We start from the raw sequence: 26,000 nt of genomic DNA, 5'->3' as shown, positions 1-26,000 counted from the left end.
GACCCTACTCGTCGCCAATTGTGTAGTAACACTGTTCACGTTACGTCGCACTTCACTTAGCGTAGACCGGGACTGTGTCCTAGGCATGCCCGATGTTGACTGACTGTGTTCCGCCTGTCCTGCCGGAGTTGTTGTTGTTCTTGTTGTTACGCCGGCAGAGGGCGCGTCCGAATTCTGGCGTGCCCTCTGGTGGACGGGACTCTACTTGCGGCAACTACAGTCCATGACGCGCCGTGCCAATGTGCGCCTCCCGCGATCTTTCTGGTGGCTACTACAATTTTATTCATTGCTCTCATGGTCTCCATTGTTTTATTGCAAAGTACAGCACAACAAAAACCTACCATACTGTATCATAAATAAACTAATATAAGCTTTTGAATTGCATCACCTGGTAAATGACATATGTTTTCTTTGCTAAATTATATTTGTAAATAAAAATAAGGTAAAGAAACACAAAATATGAAGAACTTTTTCTTGATTACAGTGAGGACAATCATTTTGCAACTTATTTATTTAAAACAGATTGCATTTAAAGAAGGAGTTCAAAATTTGCACAGTTTGCTCAAATGCAAGTATTGCATCACTCAGTCACTCCAAACCCAACCACTCCATGTGTGGTGAAGTGCATCATCTGGTGACATCACATGTTCACCATTTCTCATCCATGTTTGGGGTATTTCTTGACATTGGTGACCCCATGTATCTTTTATTAAATTGTCTCAGCGTCATCTATGTCACTTCAAGGATTTTTAAACAATAATAAGAATCACCCTGCATAATAAAACTGAGGAGACAGCAGCTATTTTGAAAGTAGCAACTTCTGTACTAATTTACTTAATTATATTTAGACGGCATAAGTGTGCACAGAATAAAGTACTCTAGTGATAGTTTATTGTTAATATGTGTACAGGCTAAATTTCTATGATGTCTGTGTCTTATGTTAACATATAACTTGACTTGTTCCATATCTCTAAAGATCCTCCTTCTTCAGGGGATCTGTGGGAATACAATGAGAGAATATGTAAAAAGAGGTATCACTAATTGACTGTCCCCTTTGGATTAAGTTCATATTATTAGTTCATGATCAACTTTAAAAAGTGGGTGAACTAGGTGAAATGTAGTAGTTCTAACTATTCAAAGAAAATAGTCACAAATGAAATAACTAGCTCAAAAAATATTGCAAAATTAACAGCGTAGTCAGGATCTGTTCCTACACATATGTACAATGTGTGTGCAATGCTCATAAAGTTGAACACAGTGGGTTGAAAAGTGGGAAAAACATTGACACAGCTTAACAGCACCACCACATAAAATGTTATATAAAAGAAAACACCTGATGAAGGCTGATACTGATCACAATGGTAAGAAGACAGCAGAAAGACATCAGGCACAGAGCATCTGAAAACATCCTTTAGAAACGCCTGGAGGAGAAGGCACACTGGGACTGACAAATATTTCAATTATTATTCTACCACACTGCCAATCTAAACATCTTTGTGTGCTTTGTATTACAAGGAAAATAGTGAGATACAACTGAGTTCATTGTGTAAGAATTTTTTCTCATACAGATTGCATTGATGAGACCAGATCAGTGGCCCTTTGTATGAATTTTGTATTTTTAAAACAAGAGTTTTAGAGCATTGTAGACTACTCTGAGATGTCTTTAGCTGTTTTTAAAGACAGTTACAAGATGTTTTACAAGATTTTATACCTTTTTGTGCTTCTAGTCCTTCATTGATGGCTGTGATTAGTTCTCACACCATTAACTCATTCAATGTATTTAAGAAATGTAATATTCGTAAAGGTTTAACTCTAACACCTTCAGGAAAGATATTTTACAATTGATTTGTAGAATTTCACCATGGTTTTATTTATGTCAATGATGAATTTCACAAGTATCACCCAATGTAAGTTGTGCACATGATGCAGTGGATCACTGTTTGCCTTACTATGGTTCGACATATGAGCATGTCAAAGTTTATGGTGCATTTGCTTCTGAATTCTTAAAAGAGTTATGTGTATGAGCTACAAACTAAGAAGCACTTGGGTATTCCAAGATGAAGTAAACCCACTTGTGTCTTTTGTTTCACTGAGGATGTTACTGCCATTGGTTTAGGAGGTTGAAGCTAGATAATATACAACAATTTCTTTGTCCTAAGTCGTCAATGAAATTAGCTAAAATAACTGAAAATGTTGCAGCATTCTTCATCTTGACAATGGCACTTGTCATGTGACACCTCTGACAACTGACTAATTGATGGAGAAAGTATTAATGCCTCATGGCCTGTATTCAACTGTTTTATTGCCTAATGACCTCCTATTGTTCCCTTATGTCAAACAAATAGTTGAAACTGTGTGAATGTTTATTTTTCACCACATCAAGAAGCATTTGTATCTTTCCACAAGCATATTTTCCAGGAATCAACATCATGTGGGAAAAAATTTACAGAATTAATTCAGATGCATGCAAAAGTGTGCAAACTTTAAAAGCAAATATTTGAGAAAGGATAAAATTGTTTGTACTACACAAAATTTTAGTTGTTTTTATAAAAACTTAAAAGGTGGCTCTCACATAACTATAAACACTATTGTAGCATTAAATGTTTTTCTGTTTTAGTGATTTAATGTGTATTTTTTGTTATGTCCTGAAGGTCATTATTTCGACATAAAATTACTTGACAAGCTACCAACTAATACAAGGTGCATAACTAGAAGCCATAAACATTCTGGTATAAATTTAAGGTATACTTTATTAAATATCATTGAAGGTAGTAGAGATATTAGACAGTTAAACAAAAATGCATCTACTGTGACCATAAACATGTACAACAAAATAAGAAAAAACAATTACATTACTAAATATTTATGTTTAATTTGATCATGGGAGAGAGTGTGTCAGATACAAACAATACCATGGACAAAGACATCTGATCACTATATCTGGAGAAAGAGAGAGAGAGAGAGACAGACAGACAGACAGACAGAGAGAGTTGAGCAAATAATACAATGAACAATATACACACAGCAAAAAAATTTTTGCATCACCCCGGTTCCCAGAACTCCTGAAGATAGATGTTAACTATGGATGCTGCATCACAGAAGCAGTCCCTTTGACTGTTCACAGATGTCACTAAACCCACCCAAAGATGTAAACAACCATGCATGAGCAGTGCCTATTAGATGGAGAGGGTCCAACAGCTGATCAGTTCCAGTCATTCCACCAGGAAGGAGGTACATGGCTCGTGTTGTCTGTAGTTCAGCCATGCCTAGATGGTCAATACCGCAGTTCAGTTGCATCCGCATTGTTACTTTCTGCCAGGAAGAGCTCTCAATAAGGGAAGTGTCCGGCTGTCTTGGAGTGAATCAAAGTGATTTTCATCGGACATGGAGAAGATACAGAGAGACAGGAATTGTTGATGAAATGCCTCGTTCAGGCCACCCAAGGGCTACTACTGCAATGGATGACCGCTACCTACAGATTATGGCTCAGAGGAACCCTGACAGCAATGCCACTATGTTGAATAATGCTTTCCATGCAGCCACAGGACATCGTGTTATGACTCAAACTGTTTGCAACAGGCTGCATGATGCACAACTTCACTCCCAACATCCATGGTGTGGTCCATCTTTGCAACCTTGACACCATGCAGAGTGGTACAGATGGGCCCAAAAACATGCCAAATGGACCCCTCAGGATTGGCATCAGGTTCTCTTCACCAGTGAGTGTCACATATGCCTTCAACCAGACAATTGTCGGATACGTGTTTGGAGGCAACCCAGTCAGGCTGAACGCCTCAGACACACTGTCCAGTGAGTGCAGCAAGGTGGAGGTTCCCTGCTGTTTTGGGGTGGCATTATCTGGGGCCAATGTATGCTGCTGGTGGCCATGGAAGGTGCTGTAATGGCTGCACGATATGTGAATGCCATCCTCCGACCAATAGTGCAACCATGTCAGCTGCATATTGGTGAGGCATTCGTCTTCATGGACAACAATTCACGCCCCTATCATGCACATCTTGTGAATGACTTCCTTCAGGATAACAACAGCGCTATAGTGGCCAGCATGTTATTTTATTACCAAAAGTTTGGTACACTTATGGTTATTTTTCAACATAATCACCGAAAAGACTGAGACATTTATTGTACCTGTGGACAAGCTTTGCAATACCCTCTTCAAAAAATGTTGCCACCAATTATTGCAAATGAGCATTGAGATTGTTTTGAAGATCTTTGTTATTTTGAAAGTGCTCAGTCACTTCTGAATGTGATTCCAGTGTGCTAATCACTGAGCCACCTTGCTCAGTGGTGACCATGATACTAAGAGATTATTTATCTTTTATTTTCTGATGTTTTGCTATACAAACACTCAACAATTTTGTGATTATGGTTTTGAGCAGCATACCATCTTCAAAATAAATGCACATGCTGCAGTAGTTTCCATTGTGATATGTGCCTTTAGTCTGAAGATGACCACTTGCCAGTGAAAATCAGTTGCAACAGTGTGAAATGCTTATGTGTTTGTATCCCAAAACCTATCTTTATTTTATCTTCAAGGCACTATATCATTTTTCAGATACTGAGTTTGGAGCTATTGAAGTATATACTATATAGATACTAGAATAAATAATTAAATCACTGGCAAAATTTGTAACTATATATGCATTATAGAAAACTTACAGTGAAAAAGAGTGATGATATAGAATGTGAAGAAAATGATAATGAGGATGCTACCCATAAGAGTAATGATGCAACATTCAGGTTACTAATGGGGAAAAAAGATTTGGGTTCAGAAAAAAATGATAAAAGTAAATAACAATGCAAATTTTTGCTATCATTTCATGACACTGAGAGCACTGTTAAGTTGTTTAGGGTGATCTCAGTAGAGATACAATTAGAAATTGGATCTTTCTGGGAAGATAGCATTTCTTATTGGTGTGAAAACAAGAGCTAATGGCTGGGCTAGTCTCTTTCTTCAGTGCAAGAAGGATTTTATACAGTGGGCTACACTTGAGAAAGCTTTGCAAGATGAATTTGACATGAAGATTGGTGCTGTAGTATTCACAGACTGTAGTCTCTGTGAAAGAAGAAAAGAGAAGAAGTTATTCAAGAGTATTTTCTGTAATGAAATGAACTGCCAGCTAAGGCAATATTGTCTATGACACTACTCCAGTATGGGAAAGATGACAATTTGAAAACAAAAGTTCTGTTTTATAGCATAGAAATGTGAAATAATTTCAGCAAAAGCAAAAATTCTGTGGAATAATTGGAAAAAATTGTTGGCACAGATTGGGAGTTGTGCCTGGATAGCTGAATCGGTGGAACACATGCTTGCAAAAGGGAAGGTTTCAGGTTCGAATCCCAGTCTGTTACACAATTTTAATTTCCAGAAAGTTTCAAGAAAATCACAGTTTGTGAGATCCAAACTGAAAGGTTTTAAACTTTGGAGTCCATGTCTATAGGTCAATTGGTTATAACAAGAAGAGCAGGGGTAAGTTGCTACGAAATTGCCCACATCCCAAATGAATGCATGAAGGAGCCAAGGGGTTAAAATGCTCATTGACTTTGGAAACCAACTTTATTACAAGTATTTTACAAGACAGCAGGTCTTAGGAAGCTGAAAGGGGCAGTTCATCTCATGTATCTCTATAACAAAAAGACCATAATTAGCTATTGAAAGCTCAGTTAGTGAGAATACAAAGGAACATGTTCAAAGTTTAATGACTAATTACTTTCTTGCAAAGGCAAAGTCTACCAATGCAAGACCCAGAATATTCTCACCATGAGGGAAAGAAAGACAACAAATAAGGGAATATTTTCAAGTGTAAAAAGTTATCTTCATGAAACTTGGTGTTGTGTATAGAAGGGACAAAATAATGCAGTATTAAGGGGTAAAACACATTCTGAATGGTAATTTGGCATATTTGGTTTAGAGGGAATGTCTTAAAAATTATGACACACAAAAAATAATTTTCATGTGAAAGTTGATTTGCAGTCAAGGTTTCTGGAAACTGTATAATCAGCTTTTGTAATAATTTGAAATTTTGCAGAATAACCCACCACCATTAATTCATTTTGAAAAATGAATACAATGTTACAACATAAATTAAAGAAGCTTTCAAGCCACATACATCCGTGTGTAATACGGGTGGTTTCTGAAACATTATTTTTGGAAAATAAGCTGTACACACAAAAAAAATGTTTAAATATTTTAACTAGTTGTACTAAAAATACTCTGACAGCATATTGTGTACGGCTTGTTTTCCAAAAATGGTGTATAGAAACGAGCCTAATTACAGATGGCAGTATGTGCCTTCAAAGCTTAAGTTATGTTATAACAAAGATTTTCATTTATCAAAGTTAATTAATAATGAAGAGGTATTTTGCAAAGTTACCGATAAGCAAAAAAAATTATTTTATATAGTTTTGAAAGCTTTTGACAATGTTGATTGGAATACTCTCTTTAAAATTCTGAAGGCGGCAGGGGTAAAATACAGGGAGTGAAAGGCTATTTACAATTTGTACAGAAAGCAGATGGCAGTTATAAGAGTCGAGGGACGTTAAAGGGAAGCAGTGGTTGGGAAGGGAGTGAGACAGGGTTGTAGTCTATCCCTGACGTTATTCAATCTGTATATTGAGCAAGCAATAAAGGAAACAAAAGAAAAGTTCGGAGTAGGTATTAAAATCCATGGAGAAGAAATAAAAACTTTGAGGTTCACTGATGACATCGTAATTCTGTCAGAGACAGCAAAGGACTTGGAAGAGCGGTTGAACGGAATGGACAGTGTCTCGTAAGGAGGGTATAAGATGAACATCAACAAAAGCAAAATGAGGATAATGGAATGTAGTCAAATTAAGTTGGGTGATGCTGAGGGAATTAGATTAGGAAATGAGACACTTAAAGTAGTAAAGGAGTTTTGCTATTTGGGGAGCAAAATAACTGATGATGGTCGAAGTAGAGAGGATATAAAATGTAGACTGGCAATGGCAAGGAAAGCGTTTCCGAAGAAGAAAAATTTGTTAACATCGAGTATAGATTTAAATGTCAGGAAGTCATTTCTGAAAGTATTTGTATGGAAGTGAAACGTGGACGATAACTAGTTTAGACGAGAAGAGAATAGAAGCTTTCAAAATGTGGTGCTACAGAAGAATGCTGAAGATTAGATGGGTAGATCACATAACTAATGAGGAGGTATTGAATAGAATTGGGGAGAAGAGGAGCATGTGGCACAACTTGACTAGAAGAAGGGATCGGTTGGTAGGACATGTTCTGAGACATCGAGGGATCACCAACTTAGTATTGGAGGGCAGCGTGGAGGGTAAAAATCGTAGAGGGAGACCAAGAGATGAATACACTAAGCAGATTCAGAAGGATGTAGGCTGCAGTAGGTACTGGGAGATGAAGAAGCTTGCACAGGATAGAGTAGCATGAAGAGCTGCATCAAACCAGTCTCAGGACTGAAGACCACAACAACAACAACATAGTTTTGAAAAATGTTAATTACACATCAACTTTTATATGAAAACATTTTTTATGTATCATTGTTCCAATGATATTTCCTCTACAAATAATATGTCAAATTATCTTTCAGCGTGAGTTTTACCCCTTAGAAGTGAAATTGTGCACAACCAAAAAAATACATGTTGCATTATTTTACCCCTTCTACACACTCACCAAGTTCCGTCAAGATCATTTATTTACACTTAGGAATGTTCCCTTGTAAGTCTAGGTGCAACTTGATAAAAGAATTATTGAGAACCAAATTCATTTGAATACATCACTTAGTTTGTAGGGGGGGGGGGGGGGGGGGGGGGGGAAGGAGAAAGAGAGAGAGAGAGAGAGAGAGAGAGAGAGAGAGAGAGAGAGAGAGAGAGAGAGAGATAACATTGTGTCTCTATACACTATAGAAAATTAAACAGAACTATGATCCACTGCCCCATAAACAGCAGGATGAGTGTTTTTCACACTAGATCTCAATAATAGCTTCTTTGACATTGATGTTGAAGAGAAATCCCAAAAGTGTACTTCATTCATGACAAATCTGGAACAGCTTCACATTTAGAAAGATCCATCCGTATTATCAAATTGGCCTGCAGTTTCCCAGTACTTTATAAATGCTGTTTCTTAGACGTTATCTCCTGAGAAATTTATGTTTAATTACATATTGAAAGCTGCAGCAGAATATGGCTAGTAAATTAACTGTGCAAAATGCCAGTTCTGGGAGGGAACAGTTGAATTTCTCACATATGTCACACAACATGGACCAATTTGACTTCTTCTGAGATGGCAAGATTTATTCAAACTTTCCAGACCGAAGTCTATCACAGCAATACAAGTTTCCTAGGATGAATAGGATACTTTCAGAAGTATATCTTGAATGTGTCTACAACTGCCAAACTCATGAGTGTTTTACTGTGGAGTAATCAGGTAAATAAATTCCATGGAAAGAAGAAATGAGTGTTTGAGTCATCCGAAGACATAATTTATCTGCCCCATTTTTAAAAATATACAAGAAAAAATATGAAACTAAACTTCAAAATGATGAAGACAAAGAAGGCCTTGGAGCTGTGTTATTACAAAAATCTCCAGATGATGATAGATTTCAAGTAACCTCCTATGTGAATAAATAAACAGTCCCTGTAGACGAAAATTACAGAAGTTACCATCTTAAAGTCATTATCATTGTTAATGCCTTAAAGAAATTCTGTTTATATTTACTTCGTTTGTACTTTAAAAGTGTAACCAACTAAGCTGTGTTCCAAAGACCATGAATGTTCTCAGCAATAATTGCAAGATGGACTTTAATCTCAGAAGAGTATTCCTATGAAATCAAGCATTGTTGTGACACTAGGAAGAAACATGTAGAAACTTTAAGTTGCTTTGTAAATGTGGTATTTGGTTTCACAGATGGTTGAATAACTAGAATCAGAAAATCCCAAGAGCAATTAACAGAGTACTGCAGGGTGGGAGGTATTGAATAAATTTTAATAATTACAGGACTCTAAGATTATTATTCACAACCCAACCAAATGATACAAAATGGTGCAATGTGCTATCATTTCAATAAGACACAGACACTTCAAGAAAACATCATTTACACTTTTGATTAGAGTAAGAATGCTTACAGAAAATGACCATCACTCTGGGAATTTACTAGAAGAAGCAGCTATTAATCCATTTGAAGAGAGACACAACAAAATGAGGGACAGTGATAAATAACAAATCATTGAGGTTTAAGATGAAAACTGCACTTACCCAACTAATATCATTTCCTAGTTCAGACCTGCTAATGTTGTGCTGATATAATGAACACAAACTGGATTATACTTATACCTATGAGCCAAGAATCTTGACTCTGCCGACTAGATGATAATCATAAAGGTCCGATAACAGCCAAGTTCAGAAAAAAATGTGTTGTGTGGTGTGTGTGTGTGTGTGTGTGTGTGTGTGTGTGTGTGTGTGAGAGAGAGAGAGAGAGAGAGAGAGAGAGAGAGAGAGAGAGAGAAAGAGTATATGTGCAGAGCCATACTGAGGGAATTGATTCTCTACCCATGGTACCCTTAGCAGAATTGCAAAAAGCTTCATTCATTTTCAGGCACTCCAGCTTAAACTGTTTCACTACAGTCTTCAGTGGGGAGAAATTGGCAAAAGTCAAAAGCCTTTGTCAAAAAGCACGCTTACTTCAGTGCCAGCGAACCACCCTTTGAGATCCTACAGTACTGTGGCCAAGTAGCAGCAAGAACTCAATTGTCGAGCATGAGCTATGTGCATTGACAGCAGCTGTGCATTGTTCACACACAACCCAAGTGGTGCGCCTGTTCAGTTGCAGCCATGTCTTTAAAATGCTACTTGGAGAAAAATGGCCATGACAACAGCATGAGTTTAGAGTCTTGGGTTGTAAGGCTGATAGAAAGGCCTCCTCTCTATGGAAGAAATCAGTTATAGCCTAAACATGGGTAGGAGAACTAATGTACCTCTGGGTGTTAAGTCTAAAATCATATTTTTTCTTTCTTGTCATATTTTGCAGCCCTCTGGGCTGCACCCCTTGGCAGGGCCCCATCTCATCATAGTCTCGGTATAGCACTATATACACTCCTGGAAATGGAAAAAAGAACACATTGACACCGGTGTGTCAGACCCACCATACTTGCTCCAGACACTGCGAGAGGGCTGTACAAGCAATGATCACACGCACGGCACAGCGGACACACCAGGAACCGCGGTGTTGGCCGTCGAATGGCGCTAGCTGCGCAGCATTTGTGCACCACCGCCGTCAGTGTCAGCCAGTTTGCCGTGGCATACGGAGCTCCATCGCAGTCTTTAACACTGGTAGCATGCCGCGACAGCGTGGACGTGAACCGTATGTGCAGTTGACGGACTTTGAGCGAGGGCGTATAGTGGGCATGCGGGAGGCCGGGTGGACGTACCGCCGAATTGCTCAACACGTGGGGCATGAGGTCTCCACAGTACATCGATGTTGTCGCCAGTGGTCGGCGGAAGGTGCACGTGCCCGTCGACCTGGGACTGGACCGCAGCGACGCCCGGATGCACGCCAAGACCGTAGGATCCTACGCAGTGCCGTAGGGGACCGCACCGCCACTTCCCAGCAAATTAGGGACACTGTTGCTCCTGGGGTATCGGCGAGGACCATTCGCAACCATCTCCATGAAGCTGGGCTACGGTCCCGCACACCGTTAGGCCGTCTTCCGCTCACGCCCCAACATCGTGCAGCCCGCCTCCAGTGGTGTCGCGACAGGCGTGAATGGAGGGACGAATGGAGACGTGTCGTCTTCAGCGATGAGAGTCGCTTCTGCCTTGGTGCCAATGATGCTCGTATGCGTGTTTGGCGCCGTGCAGGTGAGCGCCACAATCAGGACTGCATACGACCGAGGCACACAGGGCCAACACCCGGCATCATGGTGTGGGGAGCGATCTCCTACACTGGCCGTACACCACTGGTGATCATTGAGGGGACACTGAATAGTGCACAGTACATCCAAACCGTCATCGAACCCATCGTTCTACCATTCCTAGACCGCCAAGGGAACTTGCTGTTCCAACAGGACAATGCACGTCCGCATGTATCCTGTGTGACCCAACGTGCTCTAGAAGGTGTAAGTCAACTACCCTGGCCAGCAAGATCTCCGGATCTGTCCCCCATTGAGCATGTTTGGGACTGGATTAAGCGTCATCTCACGCGATCTGCACGTCCAGCACGAACGCTGGTCCAACTGAGGCGCCAGGTGGAAATGGCATGGCAAGCCGTTCCACAGGACTACATCCAGCATCTCTACGATTGTCTCCATGGGAGAATAGCAGCCTGCATTGCTGCGAAAGGTGGATATACACTGTACTAGTGCTGACATTGTGCATGCTCTGTTGCCTGTGTCTATGTGCCTGTGGTTCTGTCAGTGTGATCATGTGATGTATCTGACCCCAGGAATGTGTCAATAAAGTTTCCCCTTCCTGGGACAAAGAATTCACGGTGTTCTTATTTCAATTTCCAGGAGTGTATATACAGCGTGGTCCATCGATAGTGACCGGGCCAAGTATCTCACGAAATAATCATCAAATGGAAAACTACAAAGAACAAAACTCATCTAGCTTGAAGGGGGAAACCAGATGGTGCTATGGTTGGCCCACTAGATGGCGCTGCCATAAGTCAAACGGATATAAACTTTTTTAAAAAAATAGGAACCCCCATTTTTTATTACATATTCATGTAGTATGTAAAGAAATATGAATGTTTAAGTTGGACCACTTTTTTTGCTTTGTGATAGTTGGCGCTGTAATAGTCACAATCTGTTTGGTACAGATTTATTGATGACATCTTCATGATCTGGACTTACAGTGAAGAAGAACTCCAGAATTTTTTCTCCAACCTCAACTCCTTTGGTTCCATCAGATTCACCTGGTCCTACTCCAAATCCCATGCCACTTTCCTTGATGTTGACCTCCATCTGTCCAATGGCCAGCTTCACACATCTGTCCACATCAAACCCACTAACAAGCAACAGTACCTCCATTTTGACAGCTGCCACCCATTCCATATAAAACGGTCCCTTCCCTACAGCTTAGGTTTTCGTGGCAAATGAATCTGCTCCAGTCCTGAATCCCTGAACCATTACACCAATAACCTGAAAACAGCTTTCGCATCCCGCAACTACCCTCCCGACCAGGTACACAAGCAAATAGTTAGAGCCACTTCCTCATCCTCTCAAACCCAGAACCTCCCACAGAAGAACCCCAAAAGTGCCCCACTTGTGACAGGATACTTTCCGGGACTGGATCAGACTCGGAATGTGGCTCTCCAGCAGGGATATGACTTACTCTAATCCTGCCCTGAAATGAGGTCTTTCCTTCATGAAATGCTCCCCACTACACCAAGAGTGTCTTTCCACCATCCACCTAACCTTTGTAACCTCTTGGTTCATCCCTATGAAATCCCCAAACCACCTTCCCTACCCTCTGGCTCCTACCCTTGTACCCTCCCACCACCACCTACTCCAGTCCTGTAACCCGGAAGGTGTACACGATCAAAGGCAGAGCCACGTGTGAAAGCAGCCACGTGATTTACCAACTGACATGTCTACACTGTGAAGCCTTCTATGTGGGAATGACCAGCAACAAACTGTCCATTCGCATGAACAGACACAGACAGACAGTGTTTGTTGGTAACGAGGATCACCCTGTGGCTAAAAATGCCTTGGTGCATGGCCAGCACATCTTAGCACAGTGTTACACCGCCCGGGTTATCTGGATACTTCCCACTGACACCAACCTATCAGAACTCCAGAGATGGGAACTTGCCCTTCAATATATTCTCTCTTCCCATTACCCACCAGACCTCAACCTCTGCTAATTTCAAGTTGCCGCCACTCGTACCTCACCTGTCATTCAACAAAATCTTTGCCTCTGTACTTCCGCCTCGACTGACATCTCTGTCCAACCTCTTTGCATTTACATATGTCTGCCTGTGCCTGTATATGTGCAGATGGATGTGTGTGTGTGTGTGTGTGTGTGTGTGTGTGTGTGTGTGTGCGAATGTATACCTGTCATTTTTTCCCCCTAAGGTAAGTCTTTCGACTCCCCAGATTGGAATGACTCTTTACCCTCTCCCTTAAAACCCACATCCTTTCCTCTTTCCCTCTCCTTCCCTCTTTCCTGATGAAGCAACCAGGGGTTGTGAGAGCTTGAAATTTTTGTGTGTTGTGTGTTTTTTATTGTCTCTATCAACATACCAACGCTTTCTTGTTTGGTAAGTTACAGCATCTTTGTTTTTATATACAAACAAAGATTCTGTAACTTACCGAACGAAAGCATTGGTACGTTGATAGAGACAATATTTCTACACCCTTTTGCTCCTGTCCCTTCTGCTTGATACAGCTCAGCCAACCCTCAACACTTGATACAGACTTCCGCCTCCCCCCCCTCCCCCCTCCCCCGTGTGCTCTTTCACTTACCACTTCAGTGTACATAGCTTTGGCCAAGATGACTACTTACTTCAGTTGGGTCACAGCATTAGGAGAATGTAGCTCCGTGGGTGTGTAGGAGTCATAGCTTTGTACCCTGCGAAAGAATATCACTTCAGATATTGAGGTGAGGTGTAGTGTATATATTAGTTTGACATGTGTTTGTGAAAATAAATGTACGTAGCAGGATAAAGCATATCAAATATAAGCTTGATTAATTTAAATGGAAAAGTAGGCACTTTGTCCGAAAAGTAACATGTTACAGTATACATTTTTGAATACGAAAGAAGTTATCAACTCTAAAATAACTTGAATTTTACAGGAAAAAGTTTGAGGTGTGTATTTATTCTTGTGTTCAGTTACAGGCAAAGCTGAGGGAGGACACTTAATTGCTCTGATGGGTGCAAGGTATGCAATTTGTTATCTAATTCTGCTGAAATATTCTGATGTTGAAATACCATAGGAATGGTTTCAAATATTTCTTTTAAATTCTTAACAGTGGAGGTGGGAAAACAACATTACTTGCAGCAATAGGAAATCGCCTAAAAGGTAAGAAACTCTAGTTTATGAAAAATTCTGCTCATGTTAGCCATCAGTAGCAAACATAAAGTACAGTGAAGGGATAATAGTTTGTTGTTCATGCACTGCAAGTTATTAGTTTCACATAAAACTGAAGTTTCACAGACATTGTCCTAGTAAGATAAAGTGTTGGTCATTTGACACAGTATTTAATGTCCATTGGTGACCTAAGACTCTTGACAGCATTGACATGTGAAAGATGCAAGTTCTCCATGACAGAGAGGAGAGATTAAGACAAATATTCAGGAGGAGAATGGTTGAAATCCATGTCCCGCCATCCTGGTTATGTATTCAATGTTCATATAAATCATTTTATGCATATGCCACAGTAGTTCCTCCCTATTCAGTGTCCATTTCATGTTTGTGCTCTGTCTTCAGTTAGCTCAGTGACTGAAGCATTTAAAACCTAATCTTCCTTATTATTCAAAAATCCACTCCTAAGGCAGTGAAATCTGGAATGAAAGGCCTTTTGAAAATATGTCACTACTAAGGCAATTTTGAAGACAGAAAATGTTATTTGGTTTCTCTTCACAAATAAAAAATATGTGTTTCTGCATTTTTGGAAATTCAACCACCAAGGGGTGAAATGTGGGTGAAAGATTTTTTGAAAACAAATCATTACTAAAGAACTACTCAAGTATTTTAAAGCTGCATCTTATGAAAACTGATATTTATGTGGGTGAAAGATTTTTTGAAAACAAATCATTACTAAAGAACTACTCAAGTATTTTAAAGCTGCATCTATGAAAACTGATATTTGACTACTTGGTTAGTGTTTTTGGAAATTCAACTCCTAAGGGAGTGAAATAGAGGATGCAATACTTTATGAAATTATTTTGTTATGAGAGCATTTACAAAGCTAACAGTATGAAAATTTGTTTTTGGCTTCTCCGTTAGAAATAAAGAAAATACATGTTTCACTGTTTTTGGGAATTTATACCCTAAGGGAGTGAAATGAGGGCTGAAAATTTTTAAGAAAAGATTTTGTTTTATTAAAATTTTTTAAAGCTAAATCTCTGAAATCTGGTATTTCACTTCTCTGTTTGATATAAAGAAATATGTGTTAGGGGATGAAAGTCTCTGTGGAAATATTATAAAAATGAGAAGGCATCATTAACAAAATCCTTGGACTCCAGCTATCAGAACTGCTCTTTAGTCAGAGGTACATTCAGAATAAACCTTACTTCAAGGGCCTTAACTAATCTAAAAAGTTTAGAAAGTGGTGAACAGCATAAAATTTTGCTTAAAGGAAAACAAAAAAAATCTTTGCTTACCATACAGTCTACATGAGTGAAGCAGAGGGTGCTAAACTAGTTTGTTAAATATATATACTTAGAGCGTGGACATCTTCTTCTTTTTTCCTTTACCTGAGAAACTTTTATATGGCAAGGAATTGCTGCTTACCATCTAATGATGATGTTCTACTGTGGCTTGAATGTTGCAGGTCAGATCAGTGGGGAAGTTTACCTAAATGGTAATTTGGTTACCAGATCACTGATGATGAAAGTTTCTGGTTTTGTCCCACAAAATAATATTGCTTTTAACACACTAACTGTGAACGAGCATCTGTTATTCATGGTATGTAAAAGTACTTAATCTACCATTACAATAATATTTTTAAGTTTATTTATGAACCACAAGCAAAGCAACATGAGAAAAATATTTAAGAAACATTGTTAAATTCTTTTGATAAGGCACGTATGCGAATGGACAGCAAAATTAGTGCAAGTTCTCGAAAGATTTGGATAAACAGTCTTGTCAATGAGTTAGGCCTTTCCAGTTGTGCTGATACTGTACTCAGCAAGATATCTGGAGGAGAGCTCAAAAGACTGATGCTGGCTATTGAGGTAAGTTTTCAAGTGTTATGTGTTGTCCTGTCTGATTTATATATTTATTCATCCGTGGAACATTAAAAATTGTGTGGATGGATCATACTGTCTATTGATATAAATTATCAAATCTTGTAGATACTAAAATAATTCTGATACATAAAAGTAATGAATAACTGATCTGCATGTAATGAACTGATAGATGTAAGATTAAAACATTAAAAAAGGTGCAGCTTAATAATTACACTTTTGATTGTTCATGAAATCACTTTTTCATGTGGTGAGTGGAATTAAGTTTTTTACTAAAACCAATACTTACAGTGATGTTATAGGAGGGAATAATGGTGTATCAATGGAACTGGTTAAAGTAGGGGGAAAATGATACAAAAGGCACTTGCAAGATAACTTAAAGAATTTCTATAGGCAATGTTATGAAAAGGAGGTATTTCTGCTCACCAGATAAGGGAGACATTGAGTCACAGGCAGGCATAACAAAAAGACTGCTATGCATTCAAAAATTTCAGCCAAAAGGCCTTCTTCTAAAGTAGAAAACATGCACACATTCACAAAAACACAATTGACACATACATAACCACTGTCTCTGGCCACTGAAGCCATACAGCAATCTTTTCAGTGTGCTGTCTTCAACTCATCTTTTCTATACAGTGAGCAGCCATCTGTCCTTTTCATAACACTGTCATGATTCCATCCTGGATTTTACATTGTTAGAATTTCTACAGAGTAACACCATTCTGAAGTGGAAAACTATTATGATTACTGTTGTTCGAGAAAGAATACAAATAAGACATAAATACCTACAGACTTACCAGACTAGTCTCCATAATTTATTAGATATGTACAAAAATCATTGCCAGCTATGTAGAAGAAAAGTACTGGATGTTAGTCAAAGAAAGGAATATGCTGGGTTTAGATGAAGATAGGTACAATGCATGAACTGCAAGCTATGAAGGTTCATAGAAACAGTTAAACTATTTTTCTTTTAACAAGTAATTACAAAATCTAACACTAACTGCTAGGGACAAAAAATAACTGTTAAAAGACATGTCCATCTGTAAACTTTCTTGCTGATCACATGGACAACAAATTGAAATAAAATCAGTACATTGATAAGATTATATAAAAAAATTGGTATACTTTGTATATAACAGTATATCTCATTGGGCTGATCAGAACCATCCAATATTCTCTTTATATACAAAATCAACCAGACCTTGAAAAACTCAACCACTGCCTATGACAGGTCATTGCAAACCTGCCGACATACTCCAATGAGGTATATTCTGTGTAATATCCTATTTTCACATAATAGTAACCTGTCATCCATTCATGCATAAAATTTCTCTAATACACACCAGTTACTGTTTTATACTTTACAGAATAATCAATAAAGAGTATCCAATTCATACCCCATGCAACAATGGCCACAAAATGAAGTTTACTTCATGTTTCTCTTTGGTGTTGGGTCTCTAGCTCAAACCCCACTGTTGTTTCTACTTTTTTAGTTTTTGGGATGAAGTAATTAACTTATATTTCATTCCTATAGCAATTAATTTTCACATTAGTTTCTGATCATTTCATCAACATACTACTCATCTTCCATAAGCATTTGCCTTTATAATTTGCTTAGTGGTAAGCAATTTTACACACTTTTAATCACTGATCATTCAATATGACATTGTGCATTTTCTTGGTATTTTCACCTGTGGTTGCAGTTTTGTCAAGCCCTTAATGAAGATCATCTTCAAGATAAGTGCAGCCTATTTGAATATAATTTTTTTAAATTTTGAACCAATTTTGAGTGTATTTCTCTTGACTGTAAGCAAACCACAACAAAGTATTTTATGACAACATATTATTTTTTGATAGGGAGGATGCAGAAAGTTGCCTTGGATGTGGACTCACTGACATGCGTAGTAGTAACTTCAGGTGTGTCCCAGGGAAAAGTGTTGGGACCCTTGCTGCTCATGTTGTGTATTAATGACCTTGTGGGCAATATTAATAATATCAGACTTTTTGCCAATGATGGTTATCTACACTCCTGGAAATGGAAAAAAGAACACATTGACACCGGTGTGTCAGACTCACCATACTTGCTCCGGACACTGCGAGAGGGCTGTACACGCAATGATCACACGCACGGCACAGCGGACACACCAGGAACCGCGGTGTTGGCCGTTGAATGGCGCTAGCTGCGCAGCATTTGTGCACCACTGCCGTCAGTGTCAGCCAGTTTGCCGTGGCATACGGAGCTCCATCGCAGTCTTTAACACTGGTAGCATGCCGCGACAGCGTGGACGTGAACCGTATGTGCAGTTGACGGACTTTGAGCGAGGGCGTATAGTGGGCATGCGGGTGGCCGGGTGGACGTACCGCCGAATTGCTCAACACATGGGGCGTGAGGTCTCCACAGTACATCGATGTTGTCGCCAGTGGTCGGCGGAAGGTGCACGTGCCCGTCGACCTGGGACCGGACCGCAGCGACGCACGGATGCACGCCAAGACCATAGGATCCTACGCAGTGCCGTAGGGGACCGCACCGCCACTTCCCAGCAAATTAGGGACACTGTTGCTCCTGGGGTATAGGCGAGGACCATTCGCAACCGTCTCCATGAAGCTGGGCTACGGTCCCACACACCGTTAGGCCGTCTTCCGCTCACACCCCAACATCGTGCAGCCCGCCTCCAGTGGTGTCGCGACAGGCGTGAATGGAGGGACGAATGGAGACGTGTCGTCTTCAGCGATGAGAGTCGCTTCTGCCTTGGTGCCAATGATGGTCGTATGCGTGTTTGGCGCCGTGCAGGTGAGCGCCACAATCAGGACTGCATACGACCGAGGCACACAGGGCCAACACCCGGCATCATGGTGTGGGGAGCGATCTCCTACACTGGCCGTACACCACTGGTGATCGTCGAGGGGACACTGAATAGTGCACGGTACATCCAAACCGTCATCAAACCCATCGTTCTACCATTCCTAGACCGGCAAGGGAACTTGCTGTTCCAACAGGACAATGCACGTCCGCATGTATCCCGTGCCACCCAACGTGCTCTAGAAGGTGTAAGTCAACTACCCTGGCCAGCAAGATCTCCGGATCTGTCCCCCATTGAGCATGTTTGAGATTGGATGAAGCGTCGTCTCACGTGGTCTGCACGTCCAGCACGAACGCTGGTCCAACTGAGGCGCCAGGTGGAAATGGCATGGCAAGCCGTTCCACAGGACTACATCCAGCATCTCTACGATCGTCTCCATGGGAGAATAGCAGCCTGCATTGCTGCGAAAGGTGGATATACACTGTACTAGTGCCGACATTGTGCATGCTCTGTTGCCTGTGTCTATGTGCCTGTGGTTCTGTCAGTGTGATCATGTGATGTATCTGACCCCAGGAATGTGTCAATAAAGTTTCCCCTTCCTGGGACAATGAATTCACGGTGTTCTTATTTCAATTTCCAGGAGTGTATAATGAAGTACTGTCTGAAAGGAGCTGCATAAATATTCCAAACAGATATTGATAAGATTTCAAAGTGACACAAATATTGGCGACTTGCTTTAACTGTTCAGAAATTTAAAATTGTGCACTGTCTGCAATGGAAAAAAAGTAGTAGTCTGTGACTATAATGCCAGAGAGTCATGGTTGGAATTGGCCAATTTATGCAAATATCTGTGTGTAACACTTTGTAGGGAGATGAACTGGAATGATAACATAGGCTCAGTCATGGGTAAACCATGTGGCAGACTTCAGTTTTTTGGTAACATACTCAGGAAAAGCAATCAGTCAAGAAAGGAGATTGCTTAGAAATCGTTTGTGCAACCTGTTCTAGAACATTGCTTAATTGTGTAGGGCCCATACCAAACAGGACATGTATGGAGAAGGATAGCAAGAATGACCACAGTTGTGTTTAACCCATGGGAGAGTGTACAGAGATGCTGAAGAAACTGAATGGGCAGACTCTTGAAGATAGATGTGAACTATCCTGAGAGAGCCTACTTGTTTTCAAGAACCCACTCTAAATTATGACTCTAGGAATGTACTGTAACCCCCTGCATATTGCACACACAGGGACTGTGAGGACAGGACTGGATTAATTACAGCACACAGAGGCATTTAATCAATCACTATTCCGATGCTCCATACATGAACTGAATGGGAAAACACTTAATAACTGGTAAAATGGGACATGCCCTCTGCCATGCACTTCACAATGGTTTCCAGAATGTAGATGTGTATGTTTATTTTATTTATTTCTTACTCCATTGATCCAACTGTGATAAACTCACAAGGATACAGAGTGTGTAAATGCAAATATTCCAGTGTGCCTCTGCCATGCACTTCACAATGGTTTGCAGAATATAGAGGTGTATGTAAATGCAAATATTCCAGTGTGGGCTTAACAAACAGATGGAAAGACTGACCAGAGAGAGAGAGATCAACTTGTGAGAACAATCAAGATATGCCTTGAGTGAAATCTGATCCAAATAAAATGCAATGTTGAAGTCTCAGAGAAAATTATATTTACAAATCGAGCTCTCTAAGGTGACCCTATGAGTTCAGTGCTGTTTAACATCAATAAAGCAGGTGAGACAAACATAATAAAGGGATTCTGTATGCAGAGGATATGGAGATAGGACAGTAAGAGAATAGGCACAGAAGGTACTACAAGAACTAGGCACTTGGTCAAATGAAAATGATCTAAAAGTAAACGAGGGAAAGGCAGTTCAAATGACATTCAGGAAAGATGGGAAAACATCACCAAAAACCAATATAGCCCTATAGAATGAACCAATACAAATAAGAGGGTGGCATAAGTACTTGTGAATTATGTTATGGACAACAGGAACATCTTTCAGCATGCATATTCAGGAAAGACCAGCAGCAGCAGCCATAAAGCATCAAACAATATTCGTAACATAACCAGTCTGTCCTCTATTGATAAAAAGGAGACAGACCTAGAGTTCCACAACATGCCAGCCATGCTGGATGACATCTGGACCAAAGAATGTAGGAAACAGAGGCAATTAATAACAAGACTCACAATGCACACATTTCATCATAATAAATCTGTCAACAATAAATTAAACAGACTGACCTAAGAGTGTAAATCTGGCTATGTGGGTAAGAGGATAAAATATTTTACATCATAGTGTGTATGAAGAGAATGAAAACCATAATAGGTTACAGCAGAGACTAGAAGAAACTTGTTAAAACTTGTACATTAATGCTCAATCTGGCACACATTTCTCACTAACAAATTGTTCCAGTTTATCCAGAAAAACAAAACTCACAAACTGGGATGGCTAAAAAAAGCTCTGTAAGCAAACCAAATTTACACTAGTTAGGCAAAACGTAACAATGTGGGGAAAAAGTATTCACTGATCTTAGTGCTGAGTCATTTTCTCCTTGTCCTTATATATATCTCAGTATATATTATTTTTCTAGTTATCAATATGTAGGATGAAAGAAAAGCAAATAATCATTGGTGGTTATATTGTTTCCCATATTGGTCCTTCTTCTGTTTTCCAGGCAAATGCCGGGATGGTTCCTCTCAAAGGGCACGGCCGACTTCCTTCCCCGTCCTTCCCTAATCTGATGAGACCGATGACCTCGATGTCTGGTCTCCTTCCCCAAAACCAACCAACCAACCCACCTTCTTCTGTAACCTGTGCATTTCTACAGTTTTATCATTTTTGAAGTGTTGCAAATTTGATAACTGTTTAAATTATTTTCCTATTTAAAATGATAATGGTCATTCACTAACAATGTGAAATTAGTTTTTAAACTTAAATTGGCATTGTTTCAAGTTGTTAACAGATCCACCTATACTTCTTTGTGATGAACCTACCACTGGACTTGACAGCTACAATGCTCAAATAATGATACAGAAGCTGAAATCTCTTGCAGCAAGAGGCAAGATAGTGATCTGTTCTGTCCATCAGCCTTCTTCAGAAGTATTCAGATTCTTTAGTCACTTAATACTCCTGGCAGAAGGGAGAGTTGCATTTCAAGGAACTCCTTCTGAAGCAGCTGGATTTTTTAAAAGGTTGGTTTTATCAAGTTTTCTGCAGTGTAGCTGGGATAATATGTTTACTGGAGAAAAAGACAAATGCATCACATTCAAGAAAAATCCACAAAGGAAAATCCAAGATGGAATGTAACAATATTATGAAAAGGATAGTTCCTCCTCATCTGAAAGTGGAGATGTTGAGTCGCAGATAGGCACAACAAAAAGACTGTCAGCAGTGAGTTTTTCACCAGTGAGGCCTTCATTGGAAACGGACAACACACACACATGCACACACACACACACACACACACACACACACACACACACACACACACAGTCATGCAAACATCTCATGCACACACACATGTGACTGCATTCTGGCTGCTGAGACCTCAGTAACCATAGATTGCAGTCATATGTGTGTATGAGATACGTTTGTGTGACTGTGTTCGTGTGTATATGTTGTCTATTTACGACAAAAGCCTTGTTGGCTGAAAGCTCACTTTCTGACAGTCTTTTTGTTATGCCTATCTGCAACTCAGCATCTCCACTGTATGGTGAGTAGTGACTACATTTTCAAGAAAAATCAGGCATTAAGAAAGGAAAAAAGTAAAGTTATTATATATGGTACACAAAAATGACTGAGGCTAACATATGTACTCTGAAGTACAGTTAAAGTAAAATGTTTATGGGAGAAAAATATAATATATTCTAGAAAAATTAGGAAAAAAAGAGAATTTATTATACATGCTGCACAAAAATGGATGTTGCTAACATACTGAATAAGGAGATTGGTTGAACAGAAATACATGATGTAAACTACTCTAAAAAAAATTGACTACAATTTACTCTAGTGCACTGAAAAGAATTAGGTCATCAGGGAAGTGAGCAAAATGTATCATAGTCTACAAAGCAAGAAATAAACAAGAAAAAATACACTATTGTGGAGCTGACAGGTTTGAAAAACAACACAGTTGTATCAACATAAGAGTATATTCATTAATTTTGTTGGACATATAGTTGGGTCAAACAGAGCACTCTTCATTAATGTTGGGCACCAAACATGTTTTTAACATGTTAAAAAGTATTTATCCTTCCATTCCATCACAATTTCTTCTTGATTGTTACCTGCTGCTTTTCACTATGTTATGCCCATTATGTAATCTAGACCTCTGTTTTTAGTGTGCCCTAACCATATCCCTCTGCTACCAGCTACTTCTTAGTTTACACATTTTCAGATCTCATATATTTCTAGAAATTTTTTGTTACTTTCATTCTCATTGTGTTCAACTATTTCTTTCTTTACCTGTGGCTGAGGATGAATTTCCCTAAAAATTCATGAATGGCTTTATTCCTAGGACTATTTCCTCTCTTTTGACTGGCAAAGGAAGCTCTCTCTGGTTCTGAAAAATTATACTTGTGTAGCTGTTTGTCCTTTTGTTTACTGTTACCATTAAATAGAGTTTTCTTTTTGGCTGATTTTACTGCCCAGTCCAGACAATTGCACAGGGTGGATATGCTCCAATGTAAGCCTACCAGGGAAATAGTAGGCAGTTTGGGAAAGAATGCCAGTGTGCACTTGGTATATTTGCTGGGAGTCTCATGTGAGATTTGAATCAGGTTCCACCAGTGGCTATGAAGGAGGCTCCGCTAGTGGCTGTCGAGCACAGTGGGTACAATTGGCTGCAAATTGTGTCTGATTTTGGCATGAATGATGCTTTCCATTTGGATTCTCAGGCCATCTTTGGTTCCTTTTGGTGAATGCCTGAACTGTTATCGGCACCTAGCATAACACAGAATGCAGGCTAAATTCACTATTTGTAACATCATACCCAGAGCTAATTGAAGGTGTCTGATTTAGAGCCGAGGGGAAGGTCTAAACCAAAGAATCAGATGATTCTGCTGTGGTATTGTTTGCAAATTTCTTGACCTCCACTATTGGGTGGAGAATTTTAGGGTCCCTCTTAATAGAACTATATGTAGGAAGCAATTAATAGGGTGACAGAGTACATATGATGTGAATATGAGGGTTCTCAAGCTCATCCACTTGGGATCAGTGATGAATTGGCTGTTGAAACTGAGGACAGATCAGTGACATTATTCCCAGTGAATATTCATACCCACAGATCAGAAATAGAAAAGTTTAATATGATGATAGTAAACAGCTGGAGTATCCATGGGAAGGTCTGGTGAGCAAGATGTATGAGACAGGCAAAATACCCTCAGACTTCAAGAAGAATATAATAATTCCAATCGCAAAGAAAGCAGGTGTTGACAGATGTGACAATTACCAAACTATCTGTTTAATAAGTCACAGCTGCAAAATACTAACACAAATTCTTTACAGACGAATGGAAAAACTGGTGGAAGCCGACCTCAGGGAAGATCAGTTTGGATTCAGTAGAAATATTGGAACACGTGAGGCAATACTGACCTTATGACTTATCTTAGAAGAAAGATTAAGGAAAGGCAAACCTACGTTTCTAGCATTTGTAGACATAGAGAAAGCTTTTGACAATGTTGACTGGAATACTCTCTTTCAAATTCTAAAGGTCGTAAGGGTAAAATACAGGGAGCGAAAGGCTATTTACAATTTGTAAAGAAACCAGATGACAGTTATAAGAGTCGAGGGGCATGAAAGGGAAGCAGTGGTTGGGAAGGGAGTGAGAAAGAGTTGTAGCCTCTCCCCAATGTTATTCAATCTGTATACTGAGCAAGCAGTAAAGGAACCAAAAGAAAAATTTGGAGTAGGTATTAAAATCCATGGAGAAGAAATAAAACCTTTGAGGTTCGCCGATGACATTGCAATTCTGTCAGAGACAGCAAAGGACTTGGAAGAACAGTTGAACGGAATGGACAGTGTCTTGAAAGGAGGATATAAGATGAACATCAACAAAAGCAAAACAAGGATAATGGAATGTAGTCAAATTAAGTCGGGTGATGCTGAGGGAATTAGATTAGGAAATGAGACACTTAAAGTAGTAAAGGAGTTTTGCTATTTGAGGAGCAATATAACTGATGATGGTCGAAGTAGAGAAGATATAAAATGTAGACTGGCAATGGCAAGGAAAGCGTTTCTGAAGAAGAGAAATTTGTTAACATAGAGTATAGATTTAAGTGTCAGGAAGTCGCTTCTGAAAGTATTTGTATGGAGTGTAGTCATGTATGGAAGTGAAACATGGATGATAAATAGTTTGGACAGGAAGAGAATGGAAGCTTTTGAAATGTGGTGCTGCAGAAGAATGCTGAAGATTAGTGGGTAGATCACATAACTAATGAGGAGGTATTGAATAGAATTGGGGAGAAGAGGAGTTTGTGGCACAATTTGACGAGAAGAAGGGACCGGTTGGTAGGACATGTTTTGAGGCATCAAGGGATCACAAATTTAGCGTTGGAGGGCAATGTGGAGGGTAAAACTTGTAGAGGGAGACCAAGAGATGAATACACTAAGCAGATTCAGAAGGATGTAGGTTGCAGTAGGTACTGGGAGATGAAGAAACTTGCACAGGATAGGGTAGCATGGAGAGCTGCATCAAATCAGTCTAAGGACTGAAGACCACAACAACAACATATTAAAATAGTAATAATGCCCAGATAATGTTAGGAACAGAAAGTTGGTTGAGACTGGAAGTGAACAGCAAAGAAATCGTAATTCACATTGGAATGTTTATGGTAAGGATAGGTTAGGCATCAATGATGGCAGTGTATTTACTGCAGTAGTGAATTTGGTAATATCTGGTGAGGCTATTATTGATTCTGAAAGTGAATTAAACATTAAAAATGGGTAAAAAATGGTAACCAGACGCTTTTATACATCATCTGTATCAGATGATCTAGTGCTAGACCACTTCACAGAGTACTTGCAGAATTTTGTGAGAAGGTTTCCCAATTATTCTACTGTCATGGGTGGGTGGGGGGGGGGGGGGGAGGGGGGCTGACTCCAAGTTTCCAAGTATAGAGTGGGAAAGATATGTGATCAAAACTTGTGCCAGAGACAGGGATTCATGTGACATTATTCTGAATTTCTTTTCCACAAATTACTTCAAGCGGATAATCTGCTCATGAAGGTAATGTGTTAGACCTTCTAGTGATAAACAGGCCT

General features: G+C 39.6%; 1 protein-coding gene across 1 annotated transcript in view; it reads left to right on the top strand.

Moving 5' to 3' along the window:
* The window catches only part of LOC126187660 (protein scarlet-like), a 130,126-nt gene that overhangs the window by 14,425 nt on the left and 89,701 nt on the right, over positions 1-26,000 (top strand). Inside the window, exons 3-7 of the mRNA XM_049928877.1 lie at positions 13,830-13,878; positions 13,970-14,019; positions 15,494-15,627; positions 15,744-15,896; positions 21,696-21,934. Of these exons, the coding sequence (XP_049784834.1) occupies positions 13,868-13,878; positions 13,970-14,019; positions 15,494-15,627; positions 15,744-15,896; positions 21,696-21,934 (587 nt within the window). The 5' untranslated portion in view covers positions 13,830-13,867. The remainder of the gene's footprint in view (positions 1-13,829; positions 13,879-13,969; positions 14,020-15,493; positions 15,628-15,743; positions 15,897-21,695; positions 21,935-26,000) is intronic.

Source organism: Schistocerca cancellata, chromosome 5 (assembly GCF_023864275.1).
Source record: "Schistocerca cancellata isolate TAMUIC-IGC-003103 chromosome 5, iqSchCanc2.1, whole genome shotgun sequence".
Lineage (NCBI taxonomy): Eukaryota > Metazoa > Arthropoda > Insecta > Orthoptera > Acrididae > Schistocerca > Schistocerca cancellata.
This window is presented reverse-complemented; position numbering and strand designations above follow the sequence as displayed.